The sequence below is a fragment of the Rhinatrema bivittatum genome, chromosome 8 (genome assembly GCF_901001135.1).
Source record: "Rhinatrema bivittatum chromosome 8, aRhiBiv1.1, whole genome shotgun sequence".
Lineage (NCBI taxonomy): Eukaryota > Metazoa > Chordata > Amphibia > Gymnophiona > Rhinatrematidae > Rhinatrema > Rhinatrema bivittatum.
This window is the reverse complement of record NC_042622.1, coordinates 2,710,344-2,733,162: the sequence shown is the minus strand read 5'-3', so window position 1 is coordinate 2,733,162 and position 22,819 is coordinate 2,710,344. Positions and strand designations below refer to the sequence as shown.

The 22,819-nt window shown below is 50.5% G+C and overlaps 1 protein-coding gene across 2 annotated transcripts in view; it reads left to right on the top strand.

The window, feature by feature from the left end:
* Positions 1-22,819, top strand: part of TPX2 (TPX2 microtubule nucleation factor) — a 246,042-nt gene that overhangs the window by 202,999 nt on the left and 20,224 nt on the right. Inside the window, exon 13 of one of the 2 annotated variants that reach the window (XM_029612898.1) lies at positions 12,591-12,757. In XM_029612898.1, coding sequence (XP_029468758.1) covers positions 12,591-12,757 — 167 coding nt within the window. Of the gene's footprint in view, positions 1-12,569; positions 12,758-22,819 lie in introns of both variants that reach the window. The other variant, XM_029612897.1, reaches the window with a different exon arrangement.

The window sequence follows — 22,819 nt, the reverse complement described above, 5'->3', positions numbered from 1 at the left end:
CTGTTTTCCCGGAGCCGCCACTTCTGCCAATGAGTAGGGGGATTAATCGGTGGGTCGGTCCCTCTCCCTTACACCCTGAGATGGCATAATTCCTCAGGGGGGCTGCCTGTGCCGCGATTGAGGTCCCTGGGCGGTTTTTCCCCTGGGTGGCTGCGTTTCAGCATTTTTTGGGGGGGGATGACTTGTTTTTGTTACAATGCGGGCGATTTTCACCGCTTTTGTCGGCCTTGTGCTCACTCCCTCACCGCGAGGTTCACAGTGATCAGCATGCGGGGAGCTGGTGGCACAGCTCTCTTGCAATGGCCTGTGTACACTGTGCCTCCTGGGAGGGGAGGGACCGTCGGGGAGCAGCAGCGGGTCGTTTTCGGCGCGCTCCCGGGGCACAAGGAGGAATTTGCGCCTCTACCTGCCCCATCCTGGCGGCCATTTTGTCTCCACGCTCTAGTGGAGGGCTGGATGTAGGGGGAGGGGAGATCCCTTCTTCTCTCTCCCTGCCGAATTTGAGCCCTGTTAGCGGCTCCCAGTGCCTGCCTCTCCGAACTCTGACCCTCCCTCAAGGGGGGAGGGGGTCTTAAAGGGGCAGCGTACCTTTTCTTCCAAGTTTGTACTTTTAATACACAAGGCCTTTTTGGAGCCGAGGCTGAGTTGCAGGCTGAGGAGCCTCCGCCTTCGAAGGTGGCTAGGCTTTCTGGGCGTTCCGATTCCTCCAGAGGGAGAACAGGCCATGCAATGTTAGATCCCGATCCACCAGATCCCCCTTTGCTGGACCTTCTCCTCGTGGATATTGGCAGGGATGTTGATGAGCCCACCCCAGTTGAGGGGAATGACCTGAGGGTCCTCAGATTGTTTCAGAGGGAGGAGCATGATCAATCAATTCCTCATGTTCTGATGGATATCGGGATTGAGGCGCCAAGGCCGAGCTCGGAGGCTACTAAGGGGGACCCCGTTCTCTCGGGGCTTTGGGCCCCTCCTAAAGTTTTTCCTTTTCATCTGATGCTACTGGAACTAGTGACCCGTGAATGGGAGCCTCCAAGGCCAGCCTTCAAGTGGGGCGAGCCATGGAGAAGCTCTTACCCGCTGCCAGATGAGTCCTTAGCCGTCCTTAAAGTGGACGCAGCCGTCTTAGCCATCACCAAGTGGATGACCATTCCGGTAGCAGAGCTGCCGCTCTTAAGGATTTTCAGGATAAGAAGCTGGAGGTCCTGCTTAAGCGGATTTTTGAGGTCTCGGCACTTTGCGTTAGGGCGGCAGTCTGCAGTAGCCTCACGCAAAGGGCAACTGTTTGGTGGGTGCAGCAGTTGCTCACTGCGCAGGAGTCAGTTCCAAGAGAAGCAGAGCAGGCAGATCGCATGGAGGCAGCTGTGGCTTACACCGCGGATGCCTTGATTGATCTTTGGGCATCTTCGCGCACTATGGCTTCGGCGGTCTCTGCCAGAAGGTTTCTGTGGCTCTGCAACTGGTCGGCCGATGTTTCCTCCAAGGCCCAGCCAGGCAATCTTCCCATAAGAACATAAGAAATTGCCATGCTGGGTCAGACCAACAGAGGCCAAAACCAGGCCACAAGAACCGGCAATTACCCAAACACTAAGAAGATCCCATGCTACTGATGCAATTAATAGCGGTGGCTATTCCCCAAGTAAAATTGATTAATAGCCATTAATGGACTTCTCCTCCAAGAACTTATCCAAACCTTTTTTGAACCCAGCTACACTAACTGCACTAACCACATCCTCTGGCAACAAATTCCAGAGCTTTATTGTGCGTTGAGTGAAAGAATTTTCTCCGATTAGTCTTAAATGTGCTACTTGCTAACTTCATGGAATGCCCCCTAGTCCTTCTATTATTCGAAAGTGAAAAGAACCGAGTCACATCTACTCGTTCAAGACCTCTCATGATCTTAAAGACCTCTATCATATCCCCTTTCATATCATATCTATCATATCCCCTTTAACGGGAAATTCTTGTTCGGGGATGATCTGGAAGCCCTTATCAAATCCCTTCGGGATAATAAGGTGTACAAGTTACCGGAGGACAAGCCTAGACCTTTCAGGTCCTTTTGATCGGCGTGCCCTTGGTACCGGGGACAGCACACATTTCGGCAGACCAGGGCTCCGGCTTTCACTTCACACCAGCCGTCGACGAGGTCTCAGGCTTGGTCCCATTCCTTTCACGGCCACAGGCCTCTCCGCAACAGGGGTCCTCGGGGATCTTCCAGGGGCAAGTCCTCCCAATGAAGGTGTCCTGGCCCACTCCCCTGTTCCAGTGATAGGCGGTCACCTGTCTCTATTCTTCGAGGAGTGGGTCAAGATTACATCAGACCAGTGGGTTCTAAGCATCATAGAGCACGGCTACGCTTAATATAAGAACATGCCCAGCATCCTGTTTCCAACAGTGGCCAATCCAGGCCATAAGAACCTGGCAAATACCCAAAAATTAAGTCTATTCCATGTTACCGTTGCTAGTAATAGCAGTGGCTATTTTCTAAGTCAACTTAATAGCAGGTAATGGACTTCTCCAAGAACTTATCCAATCCTTTTTTAAACACAGCTATACTAACTGCACTAACCACATTCTCTGGCAACAAATTACAGAGTTTAATTGTGCGTTGAGTAAAAAAGAACTTTCTCTGATTAGTTTTAAATGTGCCACATGCTAACTTCATGGAGTGCTCCCTAGTCTTTCTATTATCCGAAAAAGTAAATAACCAATTCACATCTACCTGTTCTAGACTCTCATGATTTTAAACACCTCTATCATATCCCCCCTCAGCCGTCTCTTCTCCAAGCTGAAAAGTCCTAACCTCTTTAGTCTTTCCTCATAGGGAAGCTGTTCCATTCCTCTTATCATTTTGGTAGCCCTTCTCTGTACCTTCTCCATCGCAATTTTGCACACCCGTTGTGGGATCTGTTCTTGATATCGCCCTGCGGGGCCCGTGCAATGCGGACAGCGCTGCTTCAAATCCTGGGCCGGTTCCACCAGAGGAATGCAGGACTGGCAGATACTCCATATATTTCGTGGTTCCCAAGAAGGAAGGCTCCTTCCACCCGATCTTGGATCTGAAGAAGGTGAACAAAGCGCTTCGGGTATCTCGTTTTCGCATGGAAACTCTCCGCTCAGTCATTGCAGCCATCCACTCCAGCGAATATTTGGCTACTTTAGACCTGATGGAAGCATATTTTCACATAGGTATCCGCAAACATTATCGGCGGTTTCTCCGGTTCAGGATCCTGGGTGAGCATTATCAGTTTCAGGCACTCCTGTTCTGATTGGCGACAGCTCCCCGCGTCTTCACCAAAGTAATGGTGGTAGCTGCAGCCCTCAGGTTGGAGGGGATTTTGGTTCATACCTATCTGGACGATTGACTCATCCGATTGGAGTCGGTTCAATCAGTAGTGGCCTGACTCCAAACCCTTGGTTGGGTCATCAGTTTTGCCAAGAGCGAATTAGTCCCGTCCCAGGTGCTGAACTACTTGTGTGCTCAGTTCGACACATCAGTCGGCAAGGTCTTTCTCACGCAGGAGCGAATTGATAAGTTAACGGCACCGATCCGGCGGCTGTCTCTACTGCTACCCCGGGTTTGGGATTACTTAGATGCTTGGTTGTATGGCATCTACTCTAGAATTAGTTCCTTGGGCTTTTGCTCATATGAGACCCTTGCAGAGGGCGTTACTTTCACGTTGGGACCTGAAGCTGGAAGAGTTCCAAATCAGATTGCCACTCTTGGAGCCCGCCAGGTCCAGTCTCCATTGGTGGTTGATTCCGGCCCACGTGAAGTGCGGAATGGACCTGGAGGAGCCCCAGTGGGTGGTCGTCACGACAGACACCAGCCTTTCCAGCTGGGGTTCAGTTTGCCAATCGAGAGCAGCACAGGGCCGTTGGACAGGGCAGCAGGTGAAATGATCCATAAATCGCTTGGAGACCAGGGCAGTACGTCTGGCGCTGCGCAGTTTCCTTCCCCTGGTGAGCCGTAGATCAGTGCGAGTATTGTCCGACAATGCGACAACGGTGGCTTACATCAATCGTCAGGGGGGAACCAGATGTCGTCCAGTTGCATAGGAAGCCGATCGGCTAATGCTCTGGGCAGAGCGCCATCTGGTCCGGCTGGCAGCTTCCCACATAGCTGGGGTCGACAACGTACAGGCGGATTTTCTCAGTCGCCAGCATCTCAATCCCGGAGAGTGGAAACTTTCCGAGGAGGCGATGCATCTCGTGACTTGTCTGTGGCGTGTTCCTCGCCTGGACTTGATGGCAATTCAAAGAAATGCGAAGGCAGTTCATTTCTTCAGTTGCAGGAGGGAACACGGGACGGAAGGTGTCGACGCCGTGGCCTTGTGGGCTGTATGTCTTTCCTCCCTGGCCATTGGTGGGCAAGGTCTTGCAAAGGGTAGAGGCTCACAAAGGCTCAGTTGTTCTCGTGGCTCCAGAGTGGCCATATGGCGGCCGTGGTTTACAGATCTGATCAACTTAGCTGTGGACGGTCCTTTTCGGCTCTGTTGTCTACCGAATCTTTTTCAACAAGGTCCAGTATTTTTCGATCAAGTGGATCGCTTTTGTCTAGCAGCTTGGCTTATGAGAGGCGTCAGTTGAGGAAGAAAGGTTATTTGGATTCCGTTATTTCCACCCTCCTGCAGGCGCGAAAAAACTCTACCTCGCTCACCTATGTTAGAGACTGGAAGGTTTTTGATTCCTTGTGTAGCGGGTTGAATGTGTCTCCACTGCGTGCCTCAATTGTCCATATTCTGGCGTTCTTGCAGGAGGGTCTGAAGAAAGGCTTGGCGTGCAGTTCTCTCGGGGTTCAAGTAGCGGCCTTGGGATGTTTGCGGGGGAAGATTGATGGGCCATCCCTGGCGGTTCATCCGGATGTAATGCGTTTCCTGAGAGGTGCTAAACATTTGAACCCTCTGGTTCGCCAGGGTGTCCTTCTTGGAGTTTGAATCTGGTTCTCCGTGGCTTGTGCGGTCTTTCGTTTGAGCCTTTGAAACAGGCCATCTTGAAAGATTTGACACTTAAGACTATTTTCCTGGTGGCTGTCACTTCGGCATGGCGCATCTCAGCTTCAAGCGTTGTCATGTAGGGAACCTTTTCTCCGGATTTCGGATTCAGATGTATCCCTTAGGACGATGCCGTCCTTTCTACCGAAGGTAGTGTAGAGTTTCATTTGAATCAGACCATGGAGTTGCTTGCCTTCACGGATTTGGATTGGAATTTGCCTCAGGCTCACGACTTGTGAAGATTAGATGTGCAGCGGATTCTGCTTCGCTATCTGGAGGTAACCAATGATTTTCATCTGATCATCTTATGGAGTGGTCTTAACAAAGAACATAAGGCAACTAAAGCCACTATTGCCCGATGGTTGAAGGAAGAAATAACTTTGACATATATATGTCTTGGGTGCGCAGTACCGGAAGGTTTAAAAGCGCATTCAATTCGATCTCAGGTGGCGTCTTGGGCGGAGTGTCAGTTTGTTTCGCCACAGGAAATTTGCAGAGCAGCTACTTGGAAATCTTTACACACTTTTGCTAAGCATTACCGTTTGGACAGCCATGCTCCGGATGGCGACTGTTTTGGCAGTGGTGTTCTTCGAGCAGTACTCTCCAGGTCCCATCCCATTTAGGGCGGCCTGGACTGATCCTGGTACATACAGGGAAAGAAAATTGGGTTCTTACCTGCTAATTTTCATTCCTGTAGTACCAAGGATCAGTCCAGATACCCGCCCATGGATTCTGGAGAGTCCATTCGCTATCGTTTTTTATTCTGCAGAATATTCTCAAGTGGACAGCAGTCACGTTGTATATGGAAGTACTCCCTCCATGTACATAAGTTCCAGAAGTTATGCAGTTTCTTTCATTAGGTGGTTTGATATAGCCATTGGTTCTTATGTTGAGGTTATGATATGTTTCATTCTGCTATGGTATGGATTTTCTCACAGGACAAGCAGGATGGTAGTCCTCACATATGGGTGCCGTCAGAGACGGGAGCACAATCACGGAAAAACTTTTGTCAAAGTTTCTAGAACTTTGACTAGCCCCTACTGGGCATGCCCAGCATGGCTCTAACCCTGCAGCCAGCAGGGGTCCCCCTTCAGTCTTCTTTTTTCTGAGCAGCAGTAGCCTTGCGTTTAAGGAGCTCTGACCACATTCCTGACAGGAATTTCTTCACGGACTTCTTTAAGTTTAAAATTGCCCCACAGGGGTCCCTCCTCTATCTTTATTCAGTCCGCGGTACTTCGGTAAATATTTGCCGTTTTTTCGTCTATTACCGTCGAGTTTGCCCTTCGTGGCCTACTGGCCGTCGACCGTACCGCGGCAAAAATGTTTTCCATGTCGTCGGGGGTTCCGTCGGTGCCCAGATTGTACGCGCACCATGTCTATCACAGACCCTCATAGAGTCTGTGTCTTGTGTTTAGGTAGTGAGCATGATGTCCTGACTTGCACCAAATGTGCCTTAATGACACCTAAAGGGCGCAAAGCCAGAATAGAGAAGATGGGACTCCTTTTCCGTGCTCACACCCTGACTCCGTCCATCGCATCGACGTCTTCGGAACCAGCACCGTCGAAGTCGTACCACCGTCGACAATCCTCCGGTGACCGTCCGCCATCAACGTCTCCATGGCCATCGACTCCCGTCCCTTCCCCCGAAGATCAAGGGGATCTGAGGGAGAAACATCGGCATCGCAAGTCTCGGACCCTCGAGGAATCGAAGTCATCGACCTCGATACCGTCCGAGCCTCCATCGAAAAAGCCCCAGCCAGGAGGGGCACCGTCCACTCCTGCGACCGAGACATCGAGGCAACCCTCACCCAATCGGGGTTTGGGAGTCGCGATTCCGCCTGTAAAGGTGGTCCCTCCGACTCTGCTTCAGCCTCCCTCTTCCGTTACGGAGCCGGGTTTAGTTACCCCAGGTCTCCGGGAAGAACTGGACCGGCTGGTCCAGGAGGCCATCGACAAGGCGTTGCAACAGTTCCAGGTCCCTTCGGCACCGAGAGCGGAACCGGTCACCGACCCGATTCCAGCAGCACTGGCACCGCTGCTTTCCCGGATGGAGGCGCTCATCACCACCCTTCCACCGGTATTTCCTGGGTCGTTGATAGCCCCGGTGCACTCCCCGATGACAGCATCATCGGTAGGAGAAACACCATATCACATTCCTCCTTCGAGAGTTGTGCCTAGACCATCGATGCCGTGTCGTCCCTCGCCACAGATTCATTCATCGGGAGCGATACGTACGTCTGCTCCATCGATGCCTTCGAGCCGGCACCGATATCAGCCCCGCTATTCTCTGTGACTTCGAGTTTCTCGGAGCCTCAGCCGGGACCTTCGGGTATCCAACCCCCCTCTGCTCCTAAAGGTCAGCCAGCTGATCCTTATGACACCTGGGGGGATGATACGTCTACCGACACCGATGACTTACCTTCACCACCCTCTCCTACTGAGAGTAGAAAGTGTTCTCCCCTGAGGACCTTTCTTTCATTAATTTTGTGAAGGAAATGTCGGAAGTTGTCCCTTTTCAGCTCCAATTGGACCAAGATGACAGGCACCAGATGATGGAGCTCCTCCAGTTTCTGGATGACCCTAAAGTGATCACTTCCATTTCAATTCATCAGGTTTTTCTTGACCTACTCAAAAAGAATTGGGAAAATCCTGGATCCATAGCTCCAGTACATAAAGCTGACTCTACTTATCTCGTACAATCAGCACCCGGTTTTCAAAAACCTCAGCTTGACCACCACTCAGTAGTGGTTGAATCAGCCCAAAAGAAAGCAAGAAGGCTGAAACCATACTCGTCTATGTCTCCTATCAAAGAGCATAAGTTCTTAGATAACATTGGTCGACGAGTATACCAAGGAGCTATGTTCATCTCCAGGATAGCTTCCTATCAGCTGTACATGACCCAATATAATAGGGTCATTTTCAAGCAAATACAAGATTTCTCTGAAACTCTGCCGGATCAATTCCAGGAACACCTCCAAACCCTTGTAACAAAGGGCCTGGAAGCAGGGAAACATGAAATTAGAACAGCTTATGACATTTTTGACACTTCCACTAGAGTGTCTGCAGCTGCCATTTCGGCAAGACGCTGGGCCTGGCTCAAGTCTTCGGATCTTCGCCCAGAAGTTCCAAGAGAGGCTTTCTGACTTGCCCTGCTTAGGGGATAATCTCTTTGGAGAGCAAATTCAACAGATTGTCGCTGAATTAAAGGACCATCATGAGACTCTCAAACAGCTCTCATCGATACCTTCTGATTTCCCTTCTAAACAGCCCTTCAGAAAGGACTCCAGGAAATCATTCTTCCGTACTCAAGTATTATTTATTTTTATTTATTTATTTAACAGTTTTTTATACCGACCTTCATAGTAAATAACCATATCGGATCGGTTTACATTTAACAAGGGTATAACTGGAGTAACAATTCAAGTAAATGAAAGATAACAATAGGTAGGAATAGGTCAAAGTTACAATCAACAGGGAAAGAGAACTTGGAAGCTTGCAACAAGCTGGAAAGAAGATAAGGCAGGAAATAAATATAAAGTATTATCCCCCATCGACAAGATCCAGACCGAGGCCTCATCAAAAATCTCAGCCTCGCCAGCCTAGAAAGCAAAAACCGCAAGCAGCTCCCCAGCCAGGACCTGCTTCGGGTTTTTGACTTCCAGCTCGAGAGCAGAAGTCTGATTCCTCTACCAAGCGTACCAGTGGGAGGTCGATTATGTCACTTTCACGAATAGTGGCATTCAATCACAACTGACCAATGGATACTAACAGTTATTACTCAGGGTTACCATCTAAACTTCTCAAATCTTCCACCGGACTTCCTGCCTCTGCAAGCATGGAGATTAGCTGGCCACTCCGTCCTTCTGGAGCAGGAGGTTTCCCTCCTTCTCCAGTCAGGAGCAATAGAACCTGTCCCTCTTTCACAGCAAGGCCTAGGATTCTATTTCCGGTACTTTCTGATCCCAAAAAAGTCAGGAGGACTTCGTCCAATTCTGGACCTACGAACCCTCAAGTACCTGCAAAGGGAAAAGTTCAAGATGGTAACCTTAGGCTCTCTTCTACCCCTGTTACAAAGAGGAGACTGGCTCTGCTCTCTCGATCTCCGAGACGCTTACACCCATATTGCGATAGCTCCCGCTCACCACAAGTATCTTCGTTTTCTAGTAGGCCAAAAGCACTACCAATACAGAGTGCTCCCCTTCGGCCCAGCGTCGGCACCGCGAGTCTTTACTAAATGCCTCGTAGTGGTCACAGCTTTTCTCAGGAAGGAAGGTGTCCATGTCTACCCCTATCTGGACGACTGGCTGATCAGGGCCCCAACCCAGCAAGTCGCTCGGTCCTCTCTGATCCTACCATTCACACTCTAGTCTCTCTCGGATTTCTTGTCAACTACGAGAAATCCTCCTTACTCCCATCTCAAACCTTATCCTTCATTGGGGCAGACTTGGACACCTTACAGGCAAAAGCCTTTCTTCCTCAACAGCGAGCTCGGACCCTCGTGTCTTTAGCTCACCAGTTGGTCTCAACACACAGCAACGGCTCGCCAATTCCTCGTCCTGCTGGGACACATGGCGTCCTCAGTCTATGTAACACCAATGGCCCACCTAGCCATGAGAGTCATGCATTGGACTCTGAGAACACAATGGGTTCAAGCCACTCAGCCTCTGTCAACCATTGTTCATGTCACCGATGCACTCAGTCTATCTCTCGCCTGGTGGAAAGATCAAACCAATCTCCTCCAGGGATTGCCCTTTCATCCTCCAGATCCTCAAATCATTCTCACCACCGATGCTTCCAACCTCGGCTGGGGAGCTCATGTCAACAATCTACAGACACAAGGATCTTGGTCTCCAGAAGAAGCCAAACACCAGATAAATTTCCTGGAACTTCGAGCAATCCGATATGCCCTCAGAGCTTTTCAGGATTCCCTATCAAATCAAGTAATCCTGATTCAGATGGACAACCAGGTGGCCATGTGGTACATCAACAAGCAAGGAGGCACGGGCTCCTTCCTTCTGTGTCAGGAAGCTGCGCAGATTTGGGCGGAAGCGCTCTCTCGCACGATGTACCTCAGGGCCACCTACTTGCCGGGAGCGGACAATGTCTTGGCAGACAAACTGAGTCGTGTCTTCCAACCACACGAGTGGTCGCTCAATCCATTGGTAGTGACCTCTCTTTTTCAGAAATGGGGATATCCCCAAATAGACCTCTTTGCGTCCCCTCAGAACCACAAAGTGGACAATTACTGCTCCCTAATTCGCAGCAAGTACTCTCGGCCCAGTGATGCCTTCTCTCTCTCGTGGACAACAGGTCTGCTTTATGCATTCCCTCCACTTCCTCTTCTCTCGAGGACTCTCGTGAAGCTAGGTCAGGACAAGGGAACCATGATCCTGCTCGCACCTCACTGGCCGCGCCAAGCGTGGTTTCCCATACTCCAGGATCTCTCCATCCGCAGCCGCATTCCCTTGGGAACGGACCTGCATCTGATCATTCAGAACGACGGATGCCTACTCCATCCCAATCTTCAAGCCTTGTCCCTGACGGCATGGATGTTGAAAGGTTAATCCTTCAACCACTTAACCTTTCAGATTTGGTTTCTTGTGTCCTGATTGCTTCACGAAAGCCTTCCACAAGAAAATCTTACTCTATAAATGGAAAAGGTATACATCATGGTGTACTTCCCAGTCCCTTGATCCCTTTTCCTGTCCAATCCCAAAATTTTTGGACTACCTCTGGCATTTATCAGAATCCGGTCTCAAGACCTCTTCCATAAGAATGCATGTCAGTGCGGTAGCCGCCTTCCATAAAGGAATCGGGGATGTCCCGATTTCGGTACAACCCCTTGTAACACGTTTTCTTAAAGGCTTGCTCCATATCAAGCCACCTTTACGTCCTCCAGTCCCTTCTTGGGTCCTTAACCTGGTTCTCGGTCGGCTCATGAAACCACCATTCGAACCTCTCCACTCATGTGACCTAAAATATCTCACATAGAAAGTGGTGTTCCTTTTAGCTGTCACTTCTGCTCGCAGGGTTAGTGAGTTACAGGCCCTAGTCACCTATCCGCCTTACACTAAACTCCTGCAGGACCGGGCGGTACTCCGCACTCACCCTAAGTTTTTACCCAAGGTAGTTTCGGAGTTTCATATGAATCAATCCATCATACTACCTATCTTCTTCCCCCGGCCTCACTCCAACTCAGGAGAACAGACTCTGCATACCCTCGATTGCAAATGGGCTCTAGCATTCTACCTAGACCATACAGTTGCCCACAGGAAGAGCAACTGCAATTGTTTGTATCTTTCCACCCAAACAAACTAGGGCAACCTGTAGGTAAGCAGGCTCTTTCCTCTTGGTTGGCGGATTGCATATCTTTCTGCTATCAGCAAGCAGGCATTCCTTTTCAAGACCGTGTCAAAGCACATTCTGTGAGGGCCATGGCGACTTCAGTAGCACACCTAAGGTCGGTGCCGCTTCCTGACATTTGCAGGGCTGCTACCTGGAGCTCATGCCATACTTTTGCAGCCCACTATTGCTTGGACAAAGCCGGAAGACAGGATTCCATCTTCGGCCAATCTGTCCTGCGTAACCTTTTTCCAACGTGATGTACCAACACCCTTCCGCCTACCCGGTGGGGTTCAGGATGCCCTCTACCAAATTCCACCCCAGTTGTTGTGCCTGTTGCACGCCTTTGGGTACATTTGGTGCAAGTTTGGACATCCTCAGTTCTGTGCTCACCCATATGTGAGGACTACCATCCTGCTTGTCCTGTGAGAAAGCAAATGTTGCTTACCTGTAACAGGTGTTCTCACAGGACAGGAGGATGTTAGTCCTCACGAAACCCACCCGCCGCCCCGCGGTGTTGGGTTCGTTTTTATTTTATTTTTTCGGCACTACCTGTAGCTTTCAAAACAAGACTGAAGGGGGACCCCTGCTGGCTGCAGGGTTAGTGCCATGCTGGGCATGCCCAGTAGGGGCTAGTCAAAGTTCTAGAAACTTTGACAAAAGTTTTTCCGTGATTGGGCTCCGGTCTCTGACGTTACCCATATGTGAGGACTAACATCCTGCTGTCCTGTGAGAACACCTGTTACAGGTAAGCAACATTTGCTATACTGAAGGATCGCAGGTGGCACACCAGGGTAAGTGGGGGTGCCTTTCAGTTTTTTCTCTGACTCCATCTGCTGGAAGGGAGACACAACCCAGCAGTCTGGACTGATCCTTGGTACTACAGGAACGAAATTTAGCAGGTAAGGACCCAATTTTCCTTTTGTCTCCTTTACTTAGCTCTTTTCTGTATCTACTGAAATTTTGTAAATGTTCCCTAGAATCTAGTAGTGAACAAAATCCCTTGTGCCACGTATTTTGAGCTACTGAAAATTCTTGTTGCACAAGGCCTAAGGCAGTGTGGTTTGGCAATCTCAAAAATATTAAAATGAAGCAATATTGACCTATCACCTTCCTCTAGTCTCTGCTTTTTATGATGGTCTTGGGCTTTTGAGTGAGGACAGAAGGTCCCTCACTGTATGATGTGTTCTGACTGCTTGTGATTGCACCAATGTTCTCTTATGTTTCTAAACTTAGAGAGCCTTTCTGGTTCCATAGTTCAGGAAAGCTTTGAACTTGCGACAGAGAAGCGAGCCAGGGAACGCTTGGAATTTGAGAAGAAGATTGCTGAGATAGAAACACAGAAAGTGATGCAAGAGGAGGAAGAGAAGCTTCAGCAGGAAGAGAAAGAAAAGGAAGAGACAGCCAAACTTCGGCATGAACTGGTAAAATATGAAGATTTAGTATTCAGACCATGCTTGGTGCCTGTGTTCTTCCCAGCTGGGATTGAAAATCTTTTCTCTTCCCTGTACGTACCTGGATCAGTCCAGACAGTGGGTTATGTCCCCAATCCAGCAGATGGAGTCAGCACAAGCTTTGAGGGGGCGTATCCATATATACTACTACCCCCTCTGCAGGAGTTCAGTATCTTCTGACTCCAGCAGATGCGAGTAGGGGAATCAGGCTTCCCCTCCTTTTCCTTCACTTTCTTGCTTGATTATGGCTTGTTGTTGTCTTTTTCTGTGGATCAAGTTTGTATTAAGTTTAAAAAAAAAAAAAAAAGGCAGAGTTCTTTCAACTTCTGGGGAGTGGCTTCTCTTCCTTGTCTCTTCTCTGCGGCCTTGCTGTTTATTTCTCGTTGCAGCCAGGGGTAAGTTTGTTTTTCCTTTGTAGTTTTTTCCTTTACAGCTCAGCCCCCGGTGCCCGCGAAAGCCGGTGGAGCCGGCCTCTTCGCTCTTTACTCCCTCACCCGCGGCCATTTTACAGCTCCTCATGGGCTGCTGAGCCATTTAGGGAAAGATGTCTGGGGCGGGTCGTGTGGCCAGGAAGGCCCCCCCGCGGCACCCTCCTCTATTTTCAGACAGCGGGCAGTGCGGGCCGACCGGGCCCCCCCGCAGCGGCGCCTTTGTGCGCGTGGCCCCCCCCCCCCGTGGCTTTTTCTTTTCTCCTGCAGCGATCCCGATGCCGCGGCCGTCCCGCTGTGCGGCCTGCGGAGACCCGGGGTCCCGGATTTCCCGGGAGGGCATCTGTGCACGATGCCTTCCCGGGGGGGAAGGTACCTCACAGTCCCTGACTGATTTCTCTTTTTTGCCCGGGCGGTGCGGGCCGGCCACTCCGCCATTTTTGGCGGGAACGGCGGCCATTTTACATTCTGAGCGCCCTGAGGCGCAGGCCACGAGGGGGAACGGATCCCTGGAGGCCACGAGGGAGAACGGATCCCTGGAGGACTCTACCAGCGGGGGTGTTCCCCCGATTTTGGTGCAGGAACCAAGCACCCAGAGCCAGGGAGCAGGAACCACGCCGCCCCCGAAGCGCACCCGAGCAGGCCGGGGTTCTCTCAGGAGTTTATCCTGCTCATGCATACCGCTTATCTGCAGGGGCTGGAAGCACCTGTGGGACCCCCCCCCCCTCCTAAGATCCCTCGGATGTCGCCCTCGACGCCGGCCCCCCCCCCGACCCTCCGGGAGTGGGGGCCTCCCGCCTTCCTACCCGGGTCCGATCCATGCCCGCGGCAGTGGGGGCGGTGCCAGACCCAGCGGGACATGGACTTGACCTCCCGGACGGGGGACAAGGGGACGGCACACAGGAGGGGGATGATCCGCGTACCCTACGCCTCTTCCAGAGGGAAGAGCTGGACGACCTCATCCCGCAGATCATCCAAGAATTAGATTTGGATCCGCCACCAGACCCGCCTGCCCCAGTAGCTCCCGCTGTCATCACTTCTTCAAGGAAGGGAGATCCTGTCCTGGCGGCATTCCGGCCGAGGGCTCGGGCTTTTCCCATTCATGACTCGTTTTTACAACTTCTCACCAGGGAATGGGACACCCCGGAGGCCTCCCTGAAGAGCAGCCGGGCTATGGAAAAGCTGTACCCGCTCCCCGAAGATTTTCTGGACCTCATCAAGGTCCCAAAGGTGGACTCCGCAGTGTCGGCGGTCACGAAGAGGACGACTATCCCAGTGACGGGAGGTGCGGCGTTGCGGGACACACAGGATCGTAAGTTGGAAGTTTTCCTTAAGCGGGTTTTCGAGGTCTCCGCTCTGGGTATGCGGGCGGTGATGTGCAGTTCGCTTGCCCAGCGGGCTAGTCTCCTTTGGGTGCAACAACTCCTCACGTCTCAGAACCTGCCGTCCGATGAGGCTGCCCAGGCAGATCGGCTAGAAGCCGCAGTGGCGTATGGGGCGGACGCCTCGTACGACCTTTTTCGGGTCCTCACAAGATCCATGGTTTCGGTAGTGGCAGCACGACGACTACTGTGGCTACGCAATTGGGCGTCTGATACGTCCTCTAAGTCCAGTCTGGGCTCTCTTCCCTTCAGGGGCAAGTTCCTCTTCGGGGAGGATTTGGACCAGATCATCAAGTCCCTGGGGGAGAACGCTGTTCATCGGCTGCCGGAGGATAGGTTTCGACCATCCAGAGCGTTTTCTTCTTCTCGGACCAGAGCCAGAGCGCAACGGCGCTACAGGGGCTACAGACAGACGGGCTCCCGGCCATCCGCCCCCAGGTCTCAGCCCTGGTTGCGCGCCTTCCGCGGGCATCGGCCCGCACGCACTACTCCCGGAACCGGGAACCCCTATACCAAGTCTTCACAATGATGCCAGTCTCGCCCACTCCCCTGTCCCCAGGATTGGGGACCGACTAACGTATTTCTAAGCGGAGTGGGCACAGATCACCTCGGACCAGTGGGTCCTGGATACCATAAAACACGGCTACGCATTGGAATTTGTCCGCCCCCCGCAGGGAAGGTTCATCTTTTCCCCCTGTGGCTCGGACCTCAAGAGAGGAGCGGTGCAGCTGACTCTGGACAGACTCCGGGAGATAGGCGCTACTGCGCCCGTACCCTTCGGAGAGGTGGGCTCGGGCCACTATTCCATCTATTTCGTCGTACCAAAGAAGGACGGTTCCTTCTGGCCTATCCTAGTCCTCAAGGAAGTCAACAAATCCCTTCGAGTCGTTCGGTTCCGCATGGAAACGCTCCGGTCAGTGATTGCGGCGGTGCATCGGGGGGAGTTCCTCGCCTCCCTGGACTTAACGGAGGCCTACCTGCACATTCCCATCCGCCCGGACCACCACAGTTTCCTTCGTTTCAAAATTCTGGACCAGCATTTTCAGTTCACGGCTCTCGCGTTTGGATTGGCGCCGGCGCTGCACACCTTCACCAAGATCATGGTAGTTGTGGCGGCAGCTCTCCGGAAGGAGGGCATCCTGGTTCATCCTTATCTGGACGATTGGCTCCTCCGGGCGAAGTCATTCGATCATGGACGCTCAGCGGTGACTCGAGTAGTACGGTTTCTACATTCCCTGGGATGGGTAGTGAACTTCTCCAAGAGCTCCCTCATGCCCTCGCAACGCTTGGGTTTTTTTTGGGGGCAACTTTCGACACCCTACTGGGCAAAGTTTTTCTGCGCCAGGACAAAGCTCAATCCTTGCGGGATCACACACAACGGTTCTCTGCGTTACCAGAGCCCACCTCCTGGGACTACCTGCAACTCCTGGGAGTGATGGGGTCCACCATCGACCTTGTACCTTGGGCTTTCGCGCACCTCAGGACCTTACAGTGGGCGCTCTTCTCCCGTTGGAAACCAGTATTGCAGGACTATCAGATGATTCTCCCGCTCCCACAGAATGCCAGGGACAGTCTGGGCTGGTGGTTGGATCCGCCGAACCTGGCCCGTGGCATGTCCCTCGATCTGCCAAATTGGGTGGTGGTGACCACCTATGCCAGTCTAGCAGGCTGGGGTGCAGTCTGCGATCGAAGCGCCATGCAGGGGACGTGGTCCACGGTGGAGGTGAAGTGGTCAATCAACCGTCTGGAAACCAGAGCGGTCCGGCTAGCTCTGCGACATTTCCTCCCGCTTCTTCGGAACCGAGAAGTCAGAATCCTATCGGACAACGCTACCACCGTGGTCTACATCAACCGACAAGGAGGCACGCGCAGCCCGCAGGTCGCGCTCGAGGCGGCGCTGCTGATGCAATGGGCGGAGCATCATCTCGTCCGGCTAGCGGCCTCGCACGTCGCCGGTGTGGACAACGTCCAGGCGGACTTCCTCAGTCGTCAACTGCTGGACCCGGAGAGTGGTCTCTCTCCGACAAAGCAATGCAACTTCTCGTCCATCGGTGGGGGGCCCCCCACTTGGATCTGATGGCGTCCGCTCTCAACGCCAAGGCTCCACGCTTCTTCAGTCGCCGGAGAGAGCGCGGAGGGAGTGGATGCCCTGGTCCTCCCGTGGCCGCCATATCTTTCTTTTCCACCATGGCCCCTGGTGGGCAGGATGCTCCGCAGAATAGAAAGCCATCAGGGGACCGTGGTTTTCGTCTCCCCGGAATGGCCCAGGCGACCCTGGTTTGCGGACCTGCTACAGCTGGTGATCGGGCCAATCAGGCTGGGGCACCTCCCCCAGCTCCTACATCAGGGCCCGGTATTTTTCGAGCAGGCAGAATTCTTCTGTCTTGCAGCCTGGCTTTTGAGAGGCGCCGCCTCCGGCGTCGGGGCTACCTGGAGGCGGTAGTATCCACGCTATTGCGGGCACGAAAGACATCGGCCTATGTTCGAGTCTGGAAGGTGTTCGAGCTGTGGTGTACCAACCAGGCCACGAGACCCGCTAAGGCTTCTGTACCTCAGATCCTTCAGTTTCTACAGGCGGGAGTGGAAAAAGGGCTCGCCTATAATTCACTACGGGTTCAGGTGGCCGCCCTTGGTTCGCTGTTGAGCGATGGGGGCTCTCTTCTACAGCATCCTGACATTGCTCGTTTTCTCAAGGGTGTCAAGCATATGCGTCCTCCGTTACGGGACCCTTGTCCCTCCTGGAGTCTTAACCTTGTGCTTCGCTCCCTGTCGGGACCACCGTTCGAGCCGCTGCGCAGCGCAACGATAAAGGATCTCACTCTCAAGACTGTATTTCTTGTGGCCATCTGTTCCGCTCGACGCATCTCGGAGCTGCAGGCTCTGTTGTGTAGAGAGCCCTATCTCCGTTTCTCCGACTCTGGAGTTTCGCTTCGCACCGTTCCCTCCTTCCTTCCGAAGGTGGTTTCTGCATTCCATGTGAACCAGACGGTGGAGTTGCTGTCCTTCTCTTCCTCAGAGCCGAAGTCTCTCCGTCTCTTGAATGTCAAGCGCACTCTGCGCCTCTATCTGGAGGCTACAAATGAGTTCCGAACCTCTGACCATCTCTTTGTACTCTGGGCCGGTCCTAAGAAGGGGTCTCAGGCCTCGAAGACTACCATTGCCAGATGGCTGAAGGCCGGCATTGCTGCTTCTTACATTGGGGCGGGTCGGACTCCCCCACCCGGAATCGTAGCGCATTCTACACGTTCTCAGGCGGCTTCCTGGGCGGAGGTTCGCTCGGTATCCTCGCAGGAAATTTGTAGGGCAGCCACCTGGAAATCGTTACACACGTTCTCGAGGCACTATCGTCTGCACCTCGCCTCTTCGGTCTCTGGACACTTTGGCGAGCAGGTTCTCCGAGCAGGCCTCGCAGGACCCCACCCGATTTAGGGAAGCTTGGGTACATCCCACTGTCTGGACTGATCCAGGTACGTACAGGGAAAAGGAAAATTAGTTTCTTACCTGATAATTTTCGTTCCTGTAGTACCAAGGATCAGTCCAGACGCCCACCGCGTTTGGGTTCTTGATCCTGCTCAGCTCTGCGCTGCTTCTTGCTCGCAGTGTTCTGTGTCTTCACAGTTGTTTCTTTTCGCTGTTTTTCACAGCTCCCTACAAGTTGGTAGGATGTTTGCAGTTACTTGTTGCGGTTACAATTGTTTTCATTATCTGTTTCCACAAACTTGATCCTTCGGGGGTTTCTACTCGGGCTTTGATATACTCGATACTGAACTCCTGCAGAGGGGGTAGTAGTATATATGGATACGCCCCCTCAAAGCTTGTGCTGACTCCATCTGCTGGATTGGGGACATAACCCACTGTCTGGACTGATCCATGGTACTACAGGAACGAAAATTAGCAGGTAAATAATAATTTTCTTATACTCCACCAAGCTTGGGTCTGTGAGTGTCTGCATTGACTGACAGTGGCTACATCATGACCCTGCTGGCCTCTACTCTTCCTGCAGCTTGGAAGTGATGTATTTTCCTGTAGATAAGCAACATGAATTAGCCATGATGTCTGCGTACATCCTCTGTGCCACTAGGTGGCAGAGCTTTCTAAGATCACCACAGTCTTTTAGTGAGGTGTTCCTTCTTGTATGTTCCCGCGTTTCCCTGAGACTCCTCAGTCTGTTTTTTTTCCGCGCGACTGACTGCATGCGGAGCTGTCATCTCCTGTGAGAAAACTATTTACTCCTGTGAAGAAAAAGTGATTGGAAGTGACTAAAAACCAGCAGAATACCACAAGGAAACTTCCATAACTTAAGATGCATCGTCCACTGGGCTTTAAAATGTCTGTCACTACTGGATATAAAGTCTGCTGTATCTGCCTCTGTCCCAATCATGACCAGTTAAATTGCAGGGACTGCAGATGCGTGGTCCCCACGGGCACAGTGCCAGAGAGCTGCCCGAATAGCTCAGCTCAGAGGAGAACCATCGGGTTCTTATGCCCCCTCTGAGGCTTCAGCCAGGTCATCACCGGGACCATCCAGGAAATCTAAGGACCCTCTCTTCGAAGGGCCACTTCTGCAGACCCCTTGGGTCCGAAAAACCCAGTACCAAAGCAACCGCGGTCACCGACGCACGGTACGGGAGATGTGCTGCCAACTCAGAGGCCACATTCTGCATCGACTGTCAGACACCGAAGCATCGATGCTACCAAAAAACGCAGTTGCTGTGACGCACCCTTGAAGCATCGGCTCAACCCGACGCAGAGCCTAAGAACATAAGAACATAAGAAAATGCCATACTGGGTCAGACCAAGGGTCCATCAAGCCCAGCATCCTGTTTCCAACAGTGGCCAATCCAGGCCATAAGAACCTGGCAATTACCCAAAAACTAAGTCTATTCCATTTAACCATTGCTAATGGCAGTGGCTATTCTCTAAGTGAACTTAATAGCAGGTAATGGACTTCTCCTCCAAGAACTTATCCAATCCTTTTTTAAACACAGCTATACTAACTGCACGAACCACATCCTCTGGCAACAAATTCCAGAGTTTAATTGTGCGTTGAGTAAAAAAGAACTTTCTCCGATTAGTTTTAAATGTGCCCCATGCTAACTTCATGGAGTGTCCCCTAGTCCTTCTACTATCCGAAAGAGTAAATAACCGATTCACATCTACCCGTTCTAGACCTCTCATGATTTTAAACACCTCTATCATATCCCCCCTCAGTCGTCTCTTCTCCAAGCTGAAAAGTCCTAACCTCTTTAGTCTTTCCTCATAGGGGAGTTGTTCCATTCCCCTTATCATTTTGGTAGCCCTTCTCTGTACCTTCTCCATCGCAATTATATCTTTTTTGAGATGCGGCGACCAGAATTGTACACAGTATTCAAGGTGCGGTCTCACCATGGAGCGATACAGAGGCATTATGACATTTTCCGTTTTATTCATCATTCCTTTTCTAATAATTCCCAACATTCTGTTTGGTTTTTTGACTGCCGCAGCACACTGAACCGACAATTTCAATGTGTTATCCACTATGACACCTAGATCTCTTTCTTGGGTTGTAGCACCTAATATGGAACCCAACATCGTATAATTATAGCATGGGTTATTTTTCCCTATATGCATCATCACCTTGCACTTATCCACATTAAATTTCATCTGCCATTTGGATGCCCAATTTTCCAGTCTCACAAGGTCTTCCTGCAATTTATCACAATCTGCTTGTGATTTAACTATTCTGAACAATTTTGTGTCATCTGCAAATTTGATTATCTCACTCGTCGTATTTCTTTCCAGATCATTTATAAATATATTGAACAGTAAGGGTCCCAATACAGATCCCTGAGGCACTCCACTGTCCACTCCCTTCCACTGAGAAAATTGCCCATTTAATCCTACTCTCTGTTTCCTGTCTTTTAGCCAGTTTGCAATCCACGAAAGGACATCGCCACCTATCCCATGACTTTTTACTTTTCCTAGAAGCCTCTCATGAGGAACTTTGTCAAACGCCTTCTGAAAATCCAAGTATACTATATCTATCGGTTCACCTTTATCCACATGTTTATTAACTCCTTCAAAAAAGTGAAGCAGATTTGTGAGGCAAGACTTGCCCTGGGTAAAGCCATGCTGACTTTGTTCCATTAAACCATGTCTTTCTATATGTTCTGTGATTTTGATGTTTAGAACACTTTCCACTATTTTTCCTGGCACTGAAGTCAGGCTAACCGGTCTGTAGTTTCCCGGATCGCCCCTGGAGCCCTTTTTAAATACTGGGGTTACATTTGCTATCCTCCAGTCTTCAGGTACAATGGATGATTTTAATGATAAGTTACAAATTTTTACTAATAGGTCTGAAATTTCATTTTTTAGTTCCTTCAGAACTCTGGGGTGTATACCATCCGGTCCAGGTGATTTACTACTCTTCAGTTTGTCAATCAGGCCTACCACATCTTCTAGGTTCACCGTGATTTGATTCAGTCCATCTGAATCATTACCCATGAAAACCTTCTCCATTAAGGGTACCTCCCCAACATCCTCTTCAGTAAACACCGAAGCAAAGAAATCATTTAATCTTTCCGAGATGGCCTTATCTTCTCTAAGTGCCCCTTTAACCCCTCGATCATCTAACGGTCCAACTGACTCCCTCACAGGCTTTCTGCTTCGGATATATTTAAAAAAGTTTTTACTGTGAGTTTTTGCCTCTACAGCCAACTTATTTTCAAATTCTCTTTTAGCCTGTCTTATCAATGTCTTACATTTAACTTGCCAATGTTTATGCTTTATCCTATTTTCTTCTGTTGGATCCTTCTTCCAATTTTTGAATGAAGATCTTTTGGCTAAAATAGCTTCTTTCACCTCCCCTTTTAACCATGCCGGTAATCGTTTTGCCTTCTTTCCAACTTTCTTAATGTGTGGAATACATCTGGACTGTGCTTCTAGAATGGTATTTTTTAACAATGACCACGCCTCTTGGACATTTTTTACTTTTGTAGCTGCTCCTTTCAGTTTTTTTTCTAACAATTTTTTCTCATTTTATCAAAGTTTCCCTTTTGAAAGTTTAGCACGAGAGCCTTGGATTTGCACACTGTTCCTTTTCCAGTCATTAAATCAAATTTGATCATATTATGATCACTATTGCCAAGCGGCCCCACCACCGTTACCTCTCTCACCAAGTCCTGTGCTCCACTGAGAATTAGATCTAAAATTGCTCCCTCTCTCGTCTGTTCCTGAACCAATTGCTCCATAAAGCTATCATTTATTCCATCCAGGAACGTTATCTCTCTAGTGTGACCTGATGATACATTTACCCAGTCTATATTGGGGTAATTGAAGTCTCCCATTATTACTGCACTTCCAATTTGGTTAGCTTTCCTAATTTCTCTTAGCATTTCACTGTCCATCTCACCATCTTGATCAGGTGGACGGTAGTATACCCCTATCACTGTAGTCTTCCCTGATACACAAGGGATTTCTACCCATAAAGATTCAATTTTGTATTTAGTCTCATGCAGGATGTTTATCCTGTTGGACTCTATGCCATCCCGGACATAAAGCGCCACACCTCCTCCCGACTGCTCCTCTTTGTCATTGCGATATAATTTGTACCCCGGTATAGCACTGTCCCATTGGTTATCCTCTTTCCACCATGTCTCTGAGATGCCAGTTAAGTCTGTCATCATTTACTGCTATACATTCTAATTCTCCTACCTTACTTCTTAGACTTCTGGCATTAGCATACAAACATTTCAAAGTTTGTTTTTTGTTTGTATTTTTATTCTGCTTATTAATTGATAGGGATAAGTTAGAATTTTTTAGCTCAGGTGAGTTTTTAGTTACAGGCACTTGGACTACTTTTCTAATTATTGGAACCTCACTGTCGGGATGCCCTAATTCTAATGCATCATTAGTATCCTTTAAAGATACATCTCTCCGAACCATGCGCTGCTGAGCGACTGTCGGCTTTCCCCTTTGTTCTAGTTTAAAAGCTGCTCTATCTCCTTTTTAAAGGTTAGCGCCAGCAGTCTGGTTCCACCCTGGTTAAGGTGGAGCCCATCCCTTCGGAAGAGACTCCCCCCTTCCCCAAAAGGTTCCTCAGTTCCTAACAAAGCTGAATCCCTCTTCCTTGCACCATAGTCTCATCCACGCATTGAGACTCCGGAGCTCTGCCTGCCTCTGGTGACGCAGCCTACATCAAAACAACCCAAGAAACATTCCACTGGGCATAAGAGACCAAGGGA